A 20,902-nucleotide genomic window follows, 5' to 3' on the forward strand; every position below is an offset into this window, starting at 1 on the left:
CAGCCATGCCGGCCGGCTGACCCTCTCTCCCTCACCCGGGTCCCCTCCGCTCCCCTCCTTGCCCTCTTACCCGAATGGGCTGTCTGCACCCCAGCCTGGGCCAGCTCCTATGCTCACGAGTCCCAGCGCTCCCCTCAGGTACCTGCCCCATCTACACCAAGACCCTGGGGCCGCCCCCCCCCCGCCCCAGACTGCGAGCCAGCCTCTCCCCTGCCCAGGTATGAGCTCCGGGTCATCGTGTGGAACACAGACGAGGTGGTCCTGGAGGACGATGACTTCTTTACTGGGGAGAAGTCCAGCGACATTTTTGTGCGGGGGTGGGTGAGAGGGCCCCTGGCTGGGGGGTAGGGGTGCTGGGACGGGTGAGCCCACCTTCCCAGGAGGCCAGGGAGGAGGGAGGGGGCTCCCTGCGGGTGGCCGCGGGTCTGGAGCTAATGGCACCCGGCAGGTGGCTGAAGGGCCAGCAGGAGGACAAGCAGGACACGGATGTCCACTATCATTCCCTCACCGGCGAGGGCAACTTCAACTGGCGCTACCTGTTCCCCTTCGACTACCTGGCCGCCGAGGAAAGGATTGTCATCTCCAAGAAGGAGTCCATGTTCTCCTGGGACGAGACCGAGTACAAGATCCCCGCGCGGCTCACCCTGCAGATCTGGGACGCGGACCACTTCTCCGCGGACGACTTCCTGGGTGCAGGGCTGGGGAGCGGAGGGGTAGGGCAGGGGGAGGCAGGGGCGGAGGGAGCCCACCCCGGTGGGGATCAACGGGACCCAGGCTGTCAGAGCTGACTCCAAGGTTGCCACAGGGGCCATCGAGCTGGACCTCAACCGCTTTCCCCGGGGCGCCAAGACAGCCAAGCAGTGCACCATGGAGATGGCCACGGGGGAGGTGGACGTGCCCCTGGTTTCCATCTTCAAGCAGAAGCGCGTCAAAGGCTGGTGGCCCCTCCTGGCCCGCAATGAGAACGATGAGTTCGAGCTCACGGTGGGGACCGCCACGGCTCCCGCAGAGGGCGGGGCAGGGCTGGGCCGCGCACCCCGCCTGAGCCCTAGGATCCTTCTGTTCCTTTCCGCAGGGCAAGGTGGAGGCAGAATTGCATCTACTGACAGCGGAGGAGGCAGAGAAGAATCCGGTGGGCCTGGCCCGCAATGAACCTGACCCTCTAGAGAAACCCAAGTGAGTATGCTGCCTTGCCTGGCGCCCCTGCCACGCTGGTCCCTGGGGCCATGGGGGCAGGAAGGAGGGGCCAGAACCTTCTGGTCTTCTTGCTCCCACGCTGCAGGCACCTCTGGCGTTCTCTAGCCCTTTCAGGGCGGTAGCCTCGTTGCGAGGGAGCCTCCTCCCTTCTCCACTTCCGCCTGGAATGCACCCCTCGCTCTGAACCGGGGCACGGGCGACCGGGCTTCCGTGCAGGGGATCAGCCCCTCTCCCAGGGAAGGCCCCATTTCACAGACTGAAACGCTCTTCCTCGTTTTTGCCAGAAGCGAGCGGGCTGGGGGCCCAGGGGGGCCCTGATGGCTGGGGAGGTGCCGGGAAGTGCGCACGCTCAGCCCAGGGTGCTCAGCCCAGGGTCGCCCCCCTGTCGCAAGACCCCTGACCACACCCTGAGCCTTCATCCTCTGTGTCCTCTCTCCGTGCTCCCTCCGCCCTCTTGCTGATCCAGGCGGCCAGACACGAGCTTCATCTGGTTCTTGAACCCTCTCAAGTCTGCCCTCTACTTCCTGTGGCACACAAGCCGCTGGCGGTTCCTCAAACTGCTCCTCCTCCTCACCCTCTTTCTCTGCTCTGTGCCTGGCTACCTGGTCAGGAAGACCTGGGGGCCTGAGCCTGGCATCCTGCTGGCTCTGGTCCTCCTCACTTCTTCCTCCGGACCCAGGGCCGATGAGCTTGGCAGCATGCAGAACACACACGCACACACACATGCACACACACACAGGGCATGCACACACACACAGGGCATGCACACACACACAGCAACTTGCAAGCTGTCAAACGGTACCACGGGCTCTCAGAACTAAAATCACTGTTTTACATGAGTGCGTGTCAGGCCAGAGAGGTGAAGCAACTCGCCTAAGGTCGCCCAGCACATTAGGGCTAAGACCCAGCCTCGGCCTTCAAATTGCCACCCAGTCTTCTGAGCATCACCCCACCCCCTGTCCTCGTGACAGACCAACAGATACTAACCCAGGGCCATTGGCAGAAAGAGTTGACATGAGGACGGGGAACGGGGAGAGGGTTTGGCTAGGATTAGCCAGCGAGGCCTGACTAGTTCCTACCAGCATTCCCCTCCGGGCCCAGAGCCATTTTCTGCCAGGCAGGGCGGTAAGGAACCCCATTCAGTTCCCACATTTTTGCAGCCAGCTGAGCGGCTATTCAGGGCCGGGAACCGCGCCTAGCGTTTCACATGCACTTTCTCTCCTTACCCTTTCACTGACCCCGGAGGCAGGGTCCACTAGGCACCCCACTACGTAAGGGAGGAAATTGAGGCTCAGGCGTCCAACTTGCCCGTCACCGCTAAGGCTGGAAACCAGGTGCCCTGCGCCTGGCTCTGGGAGGGCACGGTCTGTGTCCTCCGGCGGCCGCTGGCCCAGGAGGTTGAAAAAGCATACCCAGTATTGGAATTTTATATCTTGACATCTTACAAAACCTACCATTCCTGTAACGTAAACCACAGAAGGTAAAGCTTAGCAAGCCCCTTTTGGCCGGGAGCCTATGCAGAAGGCAGAGCCGTAACCCCACCCCCACAGCGGGCAGGTGGTTGAGTGTGGCTGGCGCCCCAACCGGGGCTCCTCAGACCCTGGGCAGGGCTGGTGGGGCCAGAAGCCCCTGTTCCTCAGAAAAGCGGGAGAGGTTGAGGATCACGGATTCACAGAAAGACACGGGGGCCGAGTCTGGAGCACGTACAACGAGCCGCTAAGTAGACGAGGTTCCCAGGAATCAGAACAGCCTGCAGCCCTGTGGCTGCGTCTTCACATGGTGAGTGGCCAAGGCCAAGGCCAAGGCCGCCATCGTCCAGGTGTTAGCTGGACGGCTGCCCGACTGCCAGAAAGCCCTCCGGGCCTGGGGAGGAGGCTGGGGGCCAAAGAGTCCCACCAAACGCACAGGAACGCAAGCAGCAAACCTAGTGCTTAGAAAGGGCTAGAACCTGGCTCCGGCACGCACTACTTTGGGGACCGGGGCTGTGTCAGGGCCCTAAGAAGGCTGAGGGCCTGGGGTGCCCTGGAGAGGCCCGCTGCCTGACCGCGGCTTCCCCTCCCCCAGCCGGCCTGACACCGCCTTCGTCTGGTTCCTCAACCCCCTCAAGTCCATCAAGTACCTCATCTGCACGAGGTACAAGTGGCTCATCATCAAGATCGTGCTGGCGCTGCTGGGGCTGCTCATGCTGGCCCTCTTCCTCTACAGCCTCCCTGGCTACATGGTCAAGAAGCTCCTGGGGGCGTGAAGCACCCCCCCCACCGCCCCCCCAGGCCTGGCTGCCGCTACCCCCCCCCCTCCCCGCCTGGACCTGTGCCTTTGCCCCTCCTCTGGCGTGGACCTTGCACTCTCCCTGGGGAGCTCGAGAAGCCCAGTGTCCCCCTTCCCCTTGCAGCCTCCTGCTTGCTGGGCTGGTGACACCCCTGCCCCTGCTCCACCTGAGCCGGCTGCGGGCCTCACCCCACCCCTCCGGCCCCTGCCCGAGGGGTGGGAAGTGTGGGCAGGGGTGGGGGTCTGCCCCTCCTTGCTGAGGCACTACTTTCTTCAGGCCCTGGCTCCGGGGGAGGCCACCCCAGATGTCCCCAAGGCCCTCCAATGGAAGAGTAAAACTTTAATGGAATTGACTGAGAATTCCATCGTGGGCCAGTGCCCAGAGCTATAAAAAAGAATGAGTAAGCAGAAAGCATCACCCTCCCTCCCCAACAGAATCCTGTGAGGACAGCCACACCACCAGTCTGTCCTGCAAACGTGGGCCAGGCCCTTCCTACCAATGGTGGGGAGGTGGCTGCTTCCTCCCTGCCGCCCTCTGAGAGTGGATCTTCTTCCCGCCCGGGAGACGCCCTGGTGGGAGCACAAGCCCAGGCCCAGCCCTGCCTGTGGGTTTTTATCGCTTCCCAGAGCTTCCTCTGCCCGGACCAGTGCTCAGAAGCCTAGATGAGGAGCAGTGAGAGTGAACCCCTGTGCCCCACCCCCACCCCAGTGCCGACCCGCCCCGCCCTGCCAGGACCTCATTTCGGCCAGGCAGGGGGATGGTACTTGCAGTGAGAGCTGGGTTTCTCTTGGCTGTTGTTCCTTTCTTGCGTGGTGATTTTTCTCTTAATAATAAAAGAATGAAACACTGGGCTGACCGGTCTCCAGTTGGCCAAGCTGGGGGACCGGGATAGGGGCGCGAGATCTGTGAGCACTCTGAGGATGGCAAACTCAGGACCAGCTGGGCCCCTCTGGCTTTTCCCCTTTGGGTAAGTGGCCTCAAGGCACTGGGGTTGAAGGAGGGTTGAAGGAGGGCCTAAGGCACGGGGCCACCTGCCCAGGACACCTGCCCAGGGCACCTGCAGGCTGCCCACAGGAGGAGCCTCACACTATACCAGGTGGAACCAGGGACCCCAAAAACTCACAAAAAGGGTCCTGCAGGCCCAAGGACAGTCAGAACGCTTAAGACCTTGCAAGAGCCCCAAAGCTCCAGCCTCCACTCACAGACCTGCTCCAAATGCAAGAAGGAAGTCCCATGCCACTGGCCTGGGTCCAGTCTCACAGGGACATGCCGTTCTCATACCACAGTCTGAGGTGGGGACAAAGTCCCCTCGTGACACAGAGGTGGGGTCATGGGCCAGGGTCTCACTGGACCTGACCTCTGTGAAAAGATTCAGCCACAACCTTTTAAAGACTTTAATCAATCACGACTACAGGATACAGGTAACCCCTCCCGTGGCCTTATTTCGACAGGCCCTATCCCAGTAGCTCTGGAAAATCCAGAGTAGTCCCAGGCAGCTCCCCAGGTGAAACGTGCCAGCCCCGGCACCCGCATACACTGTAACACAGCAGCCTTTGGAGGTCCGACTCTATTTGGTGGGCGCCCGTAACACCTGAGTTGGTGGAACATGCAATTCAGAGTTTATCTGGAAAAGAGAGAGTAAAGGTCATTACAGTTTCCCCAGGGCCCTCCTGCTTCACGACCTCTGCGGGTCAGGTGCATATGTCGGCTCTCCTAAGGGCTCCAAACCTCGGCAGGCGTTTCCCCCCCGCCAAGCGCTTCCGGATGCCTGGGAAAGCCCACGGTCTGCCTTCCTTTGGAAGAGAAGTCCTAAGGTTTCTTGTTTGGCTTCTGCTCCAGCTAGCTGACCTCTGGTAACATTCTGAACCTTCTGCCCTGAGCCACTCTCTTACATCTTCCCTCTACCCCCTCCCACCACCTGCACATCCCGTCCCCAGTCTAGCCCTGCCCTTCCTTCCTCCTCCCCCATCCTCTGCCCACAGCGGCATCGACGACAGCATGGACAGTCCTCTAATGACTGTTACGGGGCCACACATCCCCAGTTCCCGGGCTTGTGGCTGGCCTCGGTCACCTCTCACACACACAGCTGATGATGGAGGGCGTACCCCCAGCCCAGGGTGTCATGACCCTCCCGGCCCACAGTCTCAGTGCCACATGAAGCATCCCACACTAGCAGAGCAGAGCCAGCAACTACGTTACGAAGGGATTCTAACCTTAGAAGCAGAGACGGTGAGATTCTTCCCTTGCAGGCCATGGGGAAGTTGCCCCAAATATCACCGGAGTGGGCAGGAGTGAGGACCGGGGAATACCTGCCCCAGCTGGAGCCTCCTCTGGCCATGTCACATCCCGGGCCAGACAATCTGGCCCAGCAGAGTGGGCAAGAGTCTCCCAGTTTTGATTCTCCTCTCTGGGAGAATGACTTGTGCCCTATCGACCTCACAGAGGGGATGTTAAGACCAAAGAAGAAACTCCATAAGGAAGGGCTCTCTGGGCTGTGACACTCTCGGCGGGGTCGGGTCCCGCTTCCGAGAGACGTCCAACAAGCATCTGGCACCAAGGACCATGGGCATCAAAAGGGCACTATTACAACCCACACGTCCTGAAGGAGACTTCGGGCAGCGTCCAAAGTCCAAAGGACTCCCTTGTCCGATAATTCGGGCCCAACTTGAGGTGTGACGGTTGCTATGTCATGGCACATCCCAAGCCTCCCTTGCTTCCAGTGAGGGGTGGGACTCTACTTCCTAACATCTCCAGTCCCGCTTCCTGCCACGGCCTCCTGCCCACCCTCCTCGGCCCCGTCGCCCACCTTGGAATCTAGATACTGCTGAAGCAGCATCTGGAGCTCTGTGTTCTGCTTCTCCAGGGAGTTGTTTTCTATCAGCAGCTTGGCCCTCTGCGTCAGAACAAGGCTTTGGGCGGAAAAATCCATTAGAGGCTCATCGAACGCTCCAAATCTACCAGGCAGGGGCCAGGATCTCTATGTCTCTGTGCCGGTTGGAGCTGGGAGAGGAGCCCTGAAGCTTCACTCACCCAAGCAACCTTCCTGCCCCGAACACACCGGGCTAGGAACCGAATAAGGAGCGAGGGGCCAGCCACCCAACGCCACATGACCCCCCAACAGGAGCTTTCCCTCCAAAGACAGCTTTTGTCTCCAAGCCAGGGGGGTGGCAAATGTGGCCACCGCAGGCAGGATCCTCCTCCACCAACTGCCTGGCTCCCTCCTTCTCCTGGGCTGTGACCTACACACTTACTGGTATTTCTCCAAGGCCGTGTACAGAGCGTCCCAGAGGTTCTGCGTGGCGTAAGGGAGAACCGTGGCCAGGGCCTCCCAATACGCAGAGTCCTTCGAGGTATCTCGCACATACTTCACCACCTTCACTGGGGCCGGGGGGTCCCTGGGGGTTAAGAGCAGCAGTACCGTCACCCCCACCTGGCACCCCCCAGGCTCCCACGCAGCGCCAGCCACGGTGCCTGTCCCTCCCGGGCTTTCTGCCTGCAGACCTGTCCCCTTCCCACTCAGCTGTGCGAGTGTCTCGGTTTACGGCTGATTCTCAGAAAGTGCACATGCCTATCATCAGTGTTCCTGATTCTGGTGCCATTGTCACCTTTGTGAAAGCATCACTGGGGTTCTATCCACCCCCCTTCTCTCAGCCAGTTTACCTCATTGGCTTTACATCCCACTACGATGCCCGTTTCCTTCACTAGTGCATCCAAACGGCTCTCAAATTCCGGCATCCCCTCGAGAATAGCCTTGACCCAGGATATCCATGCCTCCACCTAGACGAACCTTCCGGCTGCTCTCCTTGTATCCAGCGTCACCCCCATCCCTGCCACCAAATGGATCTTTCTAACATGCAAGCCTAATCATGGCTCCCCCACCGCTTAAGACCATGTTGTGGCTCCGGTCCACCCAAGAGTAAAGGCAAAGGTCCCAGCCATGGCAGGCGCAGCTCTCCAAGATTTGGCCCGGCTCCCCTACCCACCGGTCCCACTTCCCAGGGAAGACCCTGACACCAGCCACACCTCTGCCACGATTCTCGAACACACCAGGCCTTTCCCCACACTGTGACACCTTGAAATGCTCTCTCCCCCACTGTATCCATGTAGGAAAACCCGGTACTGGTGCGTCTCTTCCTAAAGCCCTCTCTGACTGCCGTTGGTGACACCTGGTATAGGCTGTGACCATGGTTCCGATCACAAGGTGTGAGCTCCACGGGCCGACACAGTGCAGACCCCAGTGAATGGCCGTGGAATGAACGACGAATGAGAAAATGCAAATCACTTCTACGCCCCCTTCCTTTCATCCGTGTCCACTGACGCCTCCAGCCCTCCCCATCCCTTTCCTCCTGCCCAGGTGCTTGCCCCGCACTGGGATCTTCTCAGCCCCGGCCCAGCCTGGCTTCCCCAGGCCTCGGGCAAGCCCTCTAGCACCATACCTGGGTTTCCTCAGACCCATGACAAAGGCCTCCAGGATCTTGAGGACGTCGTTGGGGTGGATGAGCGTGGGAGAAGGGGGGACCTCCTTCTCTTCTGGCTCCCCTCCCACCAGGCTTCCCTCCTTCTGTCTCTCGAGGTCTGTCTGCTCTCCTGGGTCCAGGGCCGACATTGGGCTTGTTCGCTCCTGTGGGAGTGAAAGATTCCAGGGGCTGATCTGGAGAAAGGCGCCAGGGTGACTATGGATTGGGGCACTCAACAAGTCTAAGTGTATGAAGACAGCGAAAAAAAAAAAAACAAAAAAAAAAAAAAACAGAGAAAAGTTTACAGAAAGTTACGGAACAGATGCAAAGGTAGATGTTTTCAGGAAGGAAGAAATGGTGAGGGGAAAGAGTGGAAAAGAGGGGGCATGGGATCTTCCAAACAGTGATAATCTTCTATTTCTAGATCGGGATTCATAGGTGTCCATTCTATTGAAATCCATAAGGCTTATGCTGGAAGTATGTATATTTTTGAATCGTAACACGTTACACCTGAATTTTTAAATTCAAAAGTCCTCCTCCTACTCCTGTCTTGTAGTTCATTCAGTTCACACCCCACAGGCAAACCTACGTCATCGGCTTCTTATGTATCCTTCCAAAGAAACACTACAGTCCACTCGGGCACACGCTTTCCCTCCTGTTTTGACAAAACGATACTCTATTACATGCACAGGTCTGCACGTTGCGTTTTTCACATACCAATAAACCTTAGAGATCTTTTCGCATAAATACGTAAAGAACTTCTTTGTTCTTCTTTTTTTTTTTTTTTTTTTACATTTATTTATTTTTGAGAGACAGAGAGAGACAGAGCACAAGTTGGGGAGGGGCAGAGAGAGAAGGAGACACAGAATCCGAAGCAGGCTCCAGGCTCTGAGCCATCAGCACAGAGCCCGATGCGGGGCTCAGACTCACAAACCACGAGATCAGGACCTGAGCTGAAGTCGGACACTTAACCGACGGAGCCACCCAGGCGCCCCTGTTCTTTTTTTTTAATTGCATTAATATTCTGTTTTGTAGGTGCACTACTTAGTAGGTAATCAAGTCCTTCAAGATGGAATTGTAGGTTGTTCTCACTATTCTCCCATTTCGAGCAGGGCTGCAGTGTATAAGCTACAAATAAACACATTCTTTCAAATGTATTGAGACATATCTGCAGAATGAAATCCTGGAAGAATTGCAGGGTAAATACAGTTTTGTAATTGGTGCCACCAAACGGCCCTCCACGGAGGCTGCAACAATCTACTCTCCCAGCAGTGCCTGTTTCCCACACCTCGGCCATCACTCTGTGCAATCAAACTGGCAGAGTCTTGCCGACCTGACAGGTGAAAATGGAATTGGGGCAGTTTTAATTTGCACTTCTTTTATTACGAGAGGCCTGCTTACCTTTTCATATGTTTAAAAGTTATTTGTATTGCCTCTTACAGGAGATATTTGTTCATATCCCTTATCTGTTCCATGGAGTTGTGGCTGTTTTTTCCTGATTGGTTTATATGAGTTCTTTGTATATTAAGGAAACTGGCCCTTAACTGCAATGTAAGTTAAAAAATATTTCCCCCCACGCCTGGGTGGCTCCGTCGGTTAAGTGTCCGACTTCGGCTCAGGTCATGATCTCACAGCTCAAGGGTTCGAGCCCCGTGTCGGGCTCTGTGCTGACAGCTCGCAGCCTGGAGCCTGCTTCGGATTCTGTGTCTCCCTCTCTCTGCTCCTCCCTTGCTCTCTCTCAAAAATAAATAAACATTAAAAAAAATTTTTTTTTAATTCCCCCCAACTTTCATCTGTATCTTCACTTTGCTTATAGTGATTTTTGCCTTACAGGATTTTTTTGTTAATGTCATCAAATAGATCTTAGTTTTCCCTCTTTATGGCTTCTAGGTTTCGTTCACTCAGGCAACTCTTTTTCATTTTTTTTTCAATCCTTTTTTAAAATTAAGTTTAAATTAAGTGTAAATTGGGGCACCTGGGTGGCTCAGTCGGTTGAGCGCCGACTTCGGCTCAGGTCACGATCTCGCGGTCCGTGAGTTCGAGCCCCGCATCGGGCCCCTGTGCTGACAGCTCAGAGCCCGGAGCCTGTTTCAGATTCTGTGTCTCCCTCTCTCTGACCCTCCCCCCGTTCATGCTCTGTCTCTCTCTGTCTCAAAAATAAATAAATGTTAAAAAAAAAATTAAAAGAAAAAAGAAAAAAAAGATGTATTTGTTTTAAAAAAAATAATAAAATAAAAAAATAAATTAAGTGTAAATTAAGTTTATTTTGAGAGAGAGAGAGCGTGTGCACATGGGAGGACAGAGAGAGGGAGAGAGAGAATCTCAAGCAGGCTCCGAGCTATCAGTATGGAGCCTGACGTGGGGCTTGATCCCACAAACCACGAGCTCGTGATCTGAGCAGAAATCTGATGCTTCGCTGACTGAGTCACCCAGGAGGCCCAGCCAACCCTTTTTGAAAGCATGTCAGGATACTCCCCCCAGAGGCCAGCAATACTAAAAATAATTTTTAGTCAAGTGTTAGGGATCAAAATATTCAGAACTTGGTGGGCCCAGGGCTCATAGTGGCTGAGGCCTGGCTGTGAGGGAGAACAGCCTCTCATCCCCAGCCATCCTTCCCACCACAAATAGAAAAAGTGACAATATTAAGGAAAACACTAAGTTAGCTCTCTCTGACATAAAGCCCTCACTATTTTTCCAGGAGTATTACTCAAAGACAACAATGCCCTCCAGGGGGGCTTCCAGAATTTCAAATGCTCTCGTTTTGATTGAACTTCACATTACCTGACCGGAGGGTGAATGATGAACTCGGTATTTGAGGAAGAAGTTCACCAGTTTGTACAAGTCATCCTCACTTTCAATCCCAAGGGCCTGGGGGAAAACAGGAGGATGGCTCAAACACCAGAGCAAGAAGGCCCCCGGCTGCTGCGGGAGTTCAGAGACCCTCAGCTCCTAAGAGCGGGAGGCTCGTCTTGTTCCCCTGAACGTCCCCAGCACCCGCCATGGCCCAGAGTGAGGCCATTCAACACTGGGGAAGCACAGCGAGACCACGGCAGAACAGAGCAACGTTGCTCAGAGTCAGGAACAGCCCGATACAGGCCCGGTGGGTGTAAGAATGCTAAAGGAGGCCGAACACACATCCGACTTTAAGGGTGTAGGGGAGAACCCACAGTCTGAGAGCTGGGTCGTGAGGGAGAGAAGCTGGTAGAGGAAGCGTCCGGGGTGGGAGACATCTAAACTCCACGGCCAATTTGTCGCATGGAGAATAAGGAAAGGGAAAGATGTGCCAGCCCAGGGAAGCCCCGGAAGACCCATATCTACTCCCAGGACTGAGGAAACGTTGCAAAAAACATGGGGGGCTGTCTTGGAATGAGGCCCCCGCCACCCCCCGTCAACTCAGCCCAGTGGGACTCACTGAGAAGATGGCGTCCAACTTGAGCAGATAGCACTCGCTCTTCTCCAGGGGACGGAGAAGGCTCAGCAGCTTGCTCTCTATGAGGAAACCCTGAGAGGGAAGAGGATATCTCCAGTCAGACACAGGTTTCAGAAACCAGTGCTCGGGTGTGCAGCCTACCTCTGTGTGACGAGCCAGCGGTGACTCCACAGAGCAGGACCTCAGGGATGAGACTGGGGCAGCAGGGGCCCCAGAGGAAGGCCTTCCTAGGATGCCTAAGGGGCCCTTCCCAGGGGTAAACCCAACGCTCACCATGGATTTAGTCCCCCTCCCCCCCCCACCTAAGAAAGGGTGCTGCCTCATCTCACCCACAAGCCACTGGGCAAACACCTGAGTTCTCCACAGCCGCCCAGACCTCATCGAGTCACAGATTCTCACCCGTCCAGTGTCACTGCACTCCTGTGCTAGCCCTCAGATATCTACAGGACGGGGCGGTAGGCACAGAGCTGGAGGAGGGGAAGGCACGGAGGCAGATGAACACGCCGTGTCACAACACGGTACGCACAAAGTTGGCAGTGAGTGGGAAGACTGGGGGCCCGGCACCCACTCTGAGCTGGGAACGCCTGGGGGAGGGCCCCTGGCAGAGGGGGCCACCGGCACAAGCCTGCAAATAGAGAGAGGAGTACCTGCCTGCCGTCTCGTTCAGCGGGAGCCCCCTCAGCGGCAAGAGTCGGCTCTTGGCCAAAGACAACTGTCCCAAGGGGACGGGAGGCCGGCAGGCCTTGCATCTCCTTTAATCTCCGCTCAGAACTGCAGGACCTAAACGCACACCGGTCACGTCCCGTGACGCCGCCCCGCCCCCTCCCCAAGCTGAGCCAGCCCAGCACACCCTTCACACTAAATCTGGTGGGTTTGCTAACACACAGAGCGGGTGGCCAAAGCCTGACACACCCAGAGTCATCACAGACTGAGCTCCCAGACAAAGGCCACATCAGTTGTGGCCACACTACTTGGCAGGTGGGTTCACAGACGGGAGGCTGGCGTCCCTTCTCTTGCAGAATGAGTTTTTTTTTTTTTTTTATCAGCAGGGTGCCTGTGGACCGACCTGGCCCACACCTGGCCGACCCACTAAGGGAGGACCCAGTTGGCAGCTGGGGCAGCTCTGAAGCATAGCCTCTCAGGGTAAACGACCCCAGCTCTGCTCCCGAATGCCTGTGCACTCCTGCCTCGGGGACACGTTCCACCAGGCCAGGGTCGTCAGAAGCAGCACACGAGAAGCAAGGGCAGAAGGTCAGCAAAGCCACCGGCCAGGAGTCCCTTGCAGCCCCGTGCAGCCGGACTCACCGACTCATCACACAGGAGCATCAGGATCTTTCTGGTCGTTTTCGTGGAAACTTGCTTTGGCAGGTCGAGGTAAGACTCTGTTTCTGAGGTGGCCTCCTCCATCCCTTCCTCTTCTGCAGGTGGGGCAGAGAGAAGAGAGGGTGGGAGAGAAAAAGAAGATAACTGTTGACTTTGAGAAACAGCCGAACGTCCTTCCTTGAGAAAATTTACCTCTTAAAAAGCCGAAGAAAGCCTGGTGTGTGGGGGAAAACAGGAAGGCTGGGGATTGGAATAAGAGACTAGCCAGAGAATTCTGCCATTCTATAACCCTTCACTTTCCTAAGTTTCATCGACTTGGAAACATCATACTCAAAACCCGGCCGTGACCAGGGAGTGGAAGGGAGAAGATGAACCTATTTATAGGTTTTACTAGTTTGCTTAAAAGATAAAATGAGATAAGATAAATGAAAATAGTTTGAAAAGTACAAGATGCCAACTTGCTGGTAGAACTACAAAATGGCACCATCCGTATGGAACAACACCCAGTAACGTCACAGAGGCATTTGCCCTTTGATCCAGCAGTCCTGCTTTTAAGGGGCTAGCCCAACAATTCACCAGGAAACACATGCGAACACAAACGCACGCAGCTATTTATCGCTGCATTGTTCGCAATAGCACAAACAAGCAGACAAAAACCTGGCAATATCCCAAGTGGCCACCAACAGAACACTATTGGGATAAGTCATTGCACGGCCACATGACACCATACCAAATAAAAACGGAGGAAAGCATGTTTCTTCTCACTACCATAAACTGATCTTCTCCAAGATATTTTGTAAGTGAAAAAAGCAAGACGGAGAAAAGCGTCATTTATTTTATTTTATTTTTTTTTAATTTTTTTAACGTTTATTTATTTTTGAGACAGAGAGAGACAGAGCATGAACAGGGGAGGGGCAGAGAGAGAGGGAGACACAGAATCGGAAACAGGCTCCAGGCTCTGAGCCATCAGCCCAGAGCCTGACGCGGGGCTCGAACTCACGGACCGCGAGATCGTGACCTGGCTGAAGTCGGACGCTTAACCGACTGCACCACCCAGGCGCCCCGAAAAGCGTCATTTAAAAAGTGGGTCTACATGGGGCGCCTGGGTGGCTCAGTCGGTGGAGCGTCCGACTTCAGCTCAGGCCATGAATCTCATGGTTCGTGGGTTCAAGTCCCGCGTTGGGCTCTGTGCTGACAGCTCGGAGACTGGAGCCTGCTTCGGATTCTGTCATCCTCTCTCCTGCCCCTCCCCCACTCACACTCTGTCTCTCAAAAATAAATAAACGTTAAAAAAATTTTTTTAAAGTGGGTCTACATAAATATAAACAAATATATATGCATACATACATACGTACATATACATATTTGTTTTAAAAAGCAATGGAAAGAGAAACCATACGTTTTTAGATAACTACCTATAGGAGAGGGATAAAATAGAAGAGAGGGGATAAAGCTTCTTTGAGTATACCTTGTTCTGTACATTTGACTTTGGAAACATGTCAGTATTCTACAGAACTATAAAACAAAATTAAGTTGTAAAAAGCAATCCCTAATTATCAAAGGGAAAACAAAACAAAAGGACCTAAATATGTATTCAGATGGTGACCTAACCAAATAGAAACTATTCGAAGTGACTTCAAGAGACAGCCATCTGTGGGGCACCTGGGTGTGCCAGAGGGACCCGCAAGCCAACACGAAGAGACTCCCACTGGCTGAAAATGGGACAATTTGGGCACCAGTAAGGGAAACCAAGTGCAATAAACCAAAACACATCAGATGTGTTTAAATCCAATCTGTTCGTAATGATACTCGCTTTAGAAAATGCCATTGGTCACTCTTGGAAGATGCTAGAGACCCAACCCATTTATTCTGAAAGCTACTAAATAGAGAAAGGACAAGCATCTATTCTGCTTTTCCTGTATGAACTGTACCTCGGGGTAGCAAACAGCTGATGAGGAGAAGAGTCTCTTTTCAGAAGTATTCCAGCTAATAAATGAAGACATCTGATAGAATTTAGAGTGTCACCGTTTTGCAACCCCTAAGGCCACTAATGGATCTCAGACAAGGACTCCCAATGGTTGCTAGCCTCGCAAAGAGACACCCTGATGTTAGTTTATCCCAATGGGAGCATGCCACAGTGTACTTAGCAAAACCACACTGACCCTGAACCTGATCAAGCTTCTAGATAGAACTACCAGATTATAATGGAGGGAAGAGGGTAAAGCTATAGGTTAAATTAGAGACTCTGAACCTCCCAGCTATGAGACCTCTTCCCCCCCTTCTCTGGCCTTCAGTTGGCTTGTCTGTGAGATGAATGTGTTGACCCTACAGTTTCACGGGCCCCCCAGCTCCAGGACTCCATTCCAGACACCTGTTTGAATCAGCACTTCCTCTAATATCTGTGTAGCAGACCTCTGCTGCTGCTGAGATATAGGTCCCACATTCCTCAGGAACCAGAAATCAGGTGCGGTCCAGGGGAGCCCCAGATGCTGGGTGTGGATGATCCTGTCCACATCAAAGGCTTTGCTTATCAGATCCTTTGCCTCTTCTTCATTCATCAGCCAAATCTCTCGAAACCGCTTGTCATCAAGAAGAGCAAAATGCCTGTGAAGGAGAGTTGCTCAGCGGACCCCGGGGCCTGGCCAGGGTGCCCTCCGTTAGCAGTAGGGCAAGAGCTGGGGCAGCGCCGGGGTGCAACCCGGGCCCGGGGCCGCCGGGCCTCACCCATGATAGCCTGGAGGCCATCCCCACAAGTCTCAAGAGAAGGCGGGTGACAAGCCAGTACAGGGGGCGGAGAAGACAGCCCGCTAAGACTCTTAGTGCCTGGGCCCACCTCTGTTCTAGGGCACGTGCCGTGGGAGCCAGGTCCCCAAGATACCTCATGGCTTTCTGTAGCTCCTTGAACTGCGTCACAAGGCGTATGTAGTCGGAGGTTAGTGACTGGTTCTCCTCCTCAAACTGTCTGATCTGCCTGGTGTATTTTGATCTCAGGTTGTTAAGTATATCATGCAGGCTGGGAGGAAGGGGAGAGAAGTTCATCTGTAGCTGAACAGAAGCCGTGACGTACGTTCCCCTCAGCTGCTTCACACGGTTCTACAGAACCCAGGGTCAGGTTAGCGCAAGCGCCGAAGATCCTCCCATTGGTTCCAAAACCCAGCTGCCCTGATTGCGATCAAAGAAAGGAAGGCAGCAGGAGGTGAGGGGATTGTCCAGAACTAAACTCATTTAGAACAGTCCAGAAGCCCAGACCCACTGAGGGGCAGTCTCCTGCTCAGAAGTGTGACTGAATCCTTCACAACACGCCATCTGGGAGTGTGTCCACATCCTCAACCTCACAGTATTTAAGAAGCGTATCTCAACTATTTCACTGCCATGATTTGGATGTTCATTTCGCTTCTGAAACAAGAAAACTAGAAAGAAAAAAATTAAAACCTCACGGCACAAGTCTATGATATATGAGTTCTCCATCCCCAAAAAGCTGACACAGGTCACAAGCCCAATAACTCATTCATTCATTCATTCATTCATTCATTCACTTGAAAGGTCTCTCGCACGCCAAGGATCTGTTTGAATCCAAAAGATGAATACAAGGCATATGTTTGGACAAAAGGCACTATCGGTTCAGCCAGAAACAAAGAAAAACAAACACTCGTCGCAGTGGAGTGAAAGCACCGTGGGGGTGGTTTACACAGGATGCCAGGGGAGCCCAGAGGTGAGGCAGGGAACTTATCCCGGCCTGGAGGCAAGGGCAGTGGTCGAAGATTCCAGCACGGAGAGAGACAGTGATAGCCTGGTCAAGGGCACTGGGAGTCCGGGCATGCCACGGGTCCACATCTCACTGCTCTGGGAGCTCTGTGCGTGGAGACTCGTCTCATGAAATATGCGTGGCAGGCATGGCTTTTAGACCCAGGACCATACTTCAGACTTTAGACCAGTGCACAGGTGTCTTATGTCAGCGTCCCATTTACACGGGCATAGAGAGTCTGAAGGCCTACATGTTTTCAGTTTAAAAATTCTAAAAATAAGGTTTTCTCTCTTAAGCACCATTCTGAAAGAATCATAAGCTCCCTAAACACACAAACACCCATCCTTCGTGTTTTTATCCTTAACAAAATGCAAAAACAACTTAACTTGGACTCTGATAAAAAGCAGCATGTAGGGGCGCCTGGGTCGCTCAGTTGGTTGAGCCTCCGACCTCGGCTCATCATGATCTCGAGGTTTGTGGGTTCGAGCCCCATGTCGAGCCCCGTGTCGGGCTCCGTGCTGACAGCTCAGATCCTGGAGCCTTCTTCAAATTCTGTGTCTCCCTCTCTCCCTGCCCCTCCCCTGCTTGGGCTCTGTCTCTCAAAAATAAATAAACATTAAAAAAAATTTTTTTAAAAAGCAATATCTCGTTCATTTTCTGAACTACGGCATTCTAGGAGACGATCCACATATAGGTGTCAAAAAAAAATGTTTTTAGGTGGCCATCCCAAAGTCTTTTTCCCAATGTCACCCGGTAAAGGAGCGCCTATGTGTCATCTAACCACAGAAGCTAATAAAACCAAAACATAACTCCAGGTGCATGCTGCAGGTCTGGGCAGGACAGGGGACAGACAGGAACAGGTGGCCGCAAGGGGGAAGGAGCTCAAGGAAACATCACACACCGTCCTTAGTGACTGGCTGGCAGCTAGAGATGGAAGGGTCAGGGGTGGAGGAGGGGGAAGCCGGGAAGGTAGGCAAATTTGGTTTCAAAACTTGTCCACTGGCCTTGACAGCAACTGTCCAAGCTGCAATGTCTCCTGGAAGTCCCGGACAAAGCGAGGAGGTGGGGTCGGGACTGGGGAGATGAGCTGGAGTCATCGAGAAAGAAGTCCCACTCAAAGCCATGAGACTAGTGTGGAGGGTGGATGGGATACAACCAGAAAGCAAAAGGGGGGAGATGCTTTCTGGAATATCCTATCAGGCAAGAAAACACAGAACCACCAAAGGAAGCCAATTAGGAATCCGCTGAGAAAGAGGAGTAGGTATTTTAGAGTCATAAAAGCCAAAGCAGAAAAATTCGGAGATTCGGTCCCAACGACAATCGGATGAGGCCTGACCGGGCAGCAGCAGGGTCTGCTGATAAGGGAGACTCCAGCTCAAAGTCAGAGGACAGAACCAGGGAAGGGAGGGTGGGGATGATGCCCCTCGTCCTCCTGCCCTGCGGATCAAAACCAAGGTTTGCCTCGTGTACCTCGGCCCACCTCCCGTCCTACCAACCTCCCCTCTCCCAGGATGCAGGCTCTTCCTGCCTCCTGCTTCCTTGCCTTCAGACCTTCATTCCTGGCTCTCGCACCGCCAACCCCAGAGGCTTAACTCCTTTTTCCCAATTCGCATCCCTCCCCCCTGCCCTGTTTCACTTCTTCTGGAATCCTTCCCAGGGAACTCCTTCTCACTGACTGTACAGATGTGTGGCCATCACAGATGGATGGAGAGAGGGCGAGAGAGGGCGAGGGAGAGGAGAGATACAGAAAGATACACACTCCACAATCCCTGGTGGTAGGAATATGGTGTTTTTTACGTTTTTATCTTCCTTTCACTTGGGGTACTTCCTAACTCTCTAAAATGCACATGTACCACTTCTGTAATAACAAGTTGAGAATGTATCCTACAGACAGCTCTGCGCGTATGCAACGTGAGACAGCGACACGAGCACCTACGTCGGTATCATTTGCGATAGCGAAGGATTAGAAGCAATCTAAACGTCCACCCACGGGGACACTAAGTCACAGTATGCGCAAGTGGAGGTTAGGCAACCTAAGAAATAACGTGAAAACTCTTTACGAACCGGTATGGAAACACCTTCGGGATATAAAACAGCGTGTACAGAAGGCTATCATTTGGCTTAAAAACAGAGGGGGGGTGGTGAGAGGATTTGTGCTGGTATGTGGTTCAAGAAATTCTGGAAGAAACAAAAGAAATGAATAACGATTACAGAGGTGGGAAAGAGGGACCACACAAAATGGGGGATCAGAGACAGACTTGCTGCACATTCTTTCCGGAGGGTCGGGGGGGAGGCCGCTGAAAGTATCACCTTTTGCAAAAAGAACTCTTTTAATGAAGAACTAGCTAAGTTTTTAACAGCTTCCGCTCCTCCGGAAGGGAAGGCTTCATCCCCAACCCCGTTTTCAGCATGGAAGGGTCGATGGTCTGCGGGCTAGCTCACCGACTGATCTTCCTCTTCTGCTGGGATTTGATCACCACACTCTCTTCGTCTCTCTTCTTCAGCACTTGGAAGTTGTACTCCAACTTCTCTTGGTTTAGCTGGTAGGTTGCTTTCATCTGCTGAAGCTGTTGCTCAAGAATCTAAAGGTTAAAAAACAATAATAATTCGGACTGGCCCTGGTATCATTTGCCGTGCCCGGGGGTCCCTGACACTTGATTCTGGAGTCACGTCAGACGACACAGAGGCACAGGTGTCTCCACCTGATTTCTTAGAAAATCTGTCAGTAGAGGCAAATGAAAGGCCAGCCAGAAAAAAAATACATCATTCAGCTGCGAGCTCAAGCCTATGTCCCTAAAGCCTAAGAGAGGGGACAGACCCTTCAAGTGTGGCCCCCTCCGCTGCTCTGCACCAGACCCTCTGGAGATACACGGCGCCCCACTGAAAACACCATACAATATCGCCACAGACTCTTGCAACGTCCCACTCGGACCTTCCATTGGCCGTGTTAGTGTTTAGCAAATGGTGTTCATTTTAAAGGAGGACAGACACAACCATTCCTTCTTTCTGGATTTCTGTTAGCTATGTTCATTCATTCAGCAAATATTTCAGTGCCTGATAAACGTCGACACTTCTCCAGGTGCTGCTGAGGAAACGCTGGTGGAAAAGGCACAGTCTAGCCCTCGCTAGGAGATATTAACAAGCGGTGGGGACAAGAAGTAAGAGGTGGGGTAGGCGCAGGGCGGCATGCGACTCTCTGTGGCCTCGAAGGCCAGGCAGGCATCCCTGAACAGTTGGCATGAGCGTGTCTAACCGAGACCCAGAAAACGAGCCGGAGTGACTCAGGTGGCTACTCCAAGGGACACTTACTCCAGAGACGCAAGGGGAGTGAGGTGCTTTGGGGAAATCACGAGCAAGGTAGGGTGTGAGGTACGAGGCTGGGAACGGTCAGAAAAGAGGCTGACAGAGCAGCAGGGCCCTATCAAGTGAGGACTTAAAGCTTTATCCTGAGAACCATGGAGGGCCACGAAAGATCTCAAGCAGGAAAGGGCAGTGACCAGTCCGGGCAGTATAGAAAGATTACTTTGACAGTTGGTTAAAAAAAAAAACAGAACCAAACGAACAAAAACTGCTGAGAGCAGGGCAAGGCTACAGGCAGGGCAAAACCAGGCAAGCTCGGTCCTGCCTCTCCAAGTGGAAATGCAGGAACAGAGGGTGCAATTAAGCATAATCAGATCTTGGCAAAGCAGGGACATGTGACATGTGGCGCTCTTTCAAGCCTCCTTCTCCCTCATCTGCCTCCACAGGGCTACAGAGCCTTGCCAAGGAATCAACATAGCAAGTGATTGGAGCGCCTGGGTGGTTCAGTCAGTTAAGCATCTGACTCGTGATTTTGGCTCAGGTCATGATCTCACGGTTGTGAGATGGGATGGACCCCCATGTCGGGCTTTGCACTGAGCGCGAAGCCTGCTTGGGACTCTCTCTCTCCCTCTCTCTTTGCTCCTTCCCTGCTTGCCCTCCCTGCCTCTCTAAATAAGTAACGTTTTAAAAAACACATAGGAGTGGTTCCAGGCAGCTCCCCCTAGACCCCTGGGTCATCCTCAAGGAAAGTAACTGGCTAGGAGGTGATGCAGAGAACAAAAGCACTGACACTGATCCCCTGTTGTAAACGAGAGAATTAGTCCAGAGTATCCAAATATCTACCTATCCCAGGGAGTTCTAAATCTCTGTTATGGGGCAGGCATTTGGATGTCTTTTCAGAACAGAAGGCTGCGATACCTATCACAGGTGGCCAATGAACATACAGGTCGCCGGGATTATAACTAACTGTACCTCTCAATTTCCATACTGGCTTAGTCAACTTTTTGGTTACTTTCTTCTAATTATACGCTTTTCTGTATCAAAAGTTTTCCTGCTTGTGAAAGTAATATTTGCTCGTTGTAGAAAATGTGGAAAGTACAGTAAAGGAGAAAGAAGAAGACACAGAAGGGGAAGAAAAATTACCCAAATTCCATCTCAAAGAGGCATCTTCTGTTAACATA

At 53.4% G+C, this 20,902-nt stretch overlaps 2 protein-coding genes across 6 annotated transcripts in view; one reads left to right on the forward strand and one right to left on the reverse strand.

Annotated features, from left to right (window-relative positions):
* OTOF (otoferlin) overlaps positions 1–4,315 on the forward strand; it is a 94,741-nt gene extending 90,426 nt beyond the window's left edge. Inside the window, 7 exon segments of the mRNA XM_045447465.1 lie at positions 219–317; positions 449–690; positions 806–984; positions 1,076–1,176; positions 3,262–3,370; positions 3,372–3,386; positions 3,388–4,315. Of these exon segments, the coding sequence (XP_045303421.1) occupies positions 219–317; positions 449–690; positions 806–984; positions 1,076–1,176; positions 3,262–3,370; positions 3,372–3,386; positions 3,388–3,612 (970 nt within the window). The 3' untranslated portion in view covers positions 3,613–4,315.
* A 530-nt stretch (positions 4,316–4,845) lies between these two features.
* DRC1 (dynein regulatory complex subunit 1) overlaps positions 4,846–20,902 on the reverse strand; it is a 46,488-nt gene continuing 30,431 nt past the window's right edge. For 4 of the 5 annotated variants that reach the window (XM_045447470.1, XM_045447469.1, XM_045447466.1 and 1 more), the window contains 10 exons: positions 18,864–19,003; positions 15,555–15,689; positions 15,048–15,280; positions 12,659–12,771; positions 11,336–11,425; positions 10,705–10,791; positions 7,903–8,087; positions 6,718–6,861; positions 6,273–6,375; positions 4,846–5,090 (listed from right to left, as the gene is read on the reverse strand). In XM_045447470.1, the coding sequence (XP_045303426.1) occupies positions 5,034–5,090; positions 6,273–6,375; positions 6,718–6,861; positions 7,903–8,087; positions 10,705–10,791; positions 11,336–11,425; positions 12,659–12,771; positions 15,048–15,280; positions 15,555–15,689; positions 18,864–19,003 (1,287 nt within the window). In that variant the 3' untranslated portion in view covers positions 4,846–5,033. The remainder of the gene's footprint in view (positions 5,091–6,272; positions 6,376–6,717; positions 6,862–7,902; positions 8,088–10,704; positions 10,792–11,335; positions 11,426–12,658; positions 12,772–15,047; positions 15,281–15,554; positions 15,690–18,863; positions 19,004–20,902) is intronic. The other variant, XM_045447467.1, reaches the window with a different exon arrangement.

This window comes from Leopardus geoffroyi, chromosome A3 (genome assembly GCF_018350155.1).
Source record: "Leopardus geoffroyi isolate Oge1 chromosome A3, O.geoffroyi_Oge1_pat1.0, whole genome shotgun sequence".
In the NCBI taxonomy this organism is placed as follows: domain Eukaryota; kingdom Metazoa; phylum Chordata; class Mammalia; order Carnivora; family Felidae; genus Leopardus; species Leopardus geoffroyi.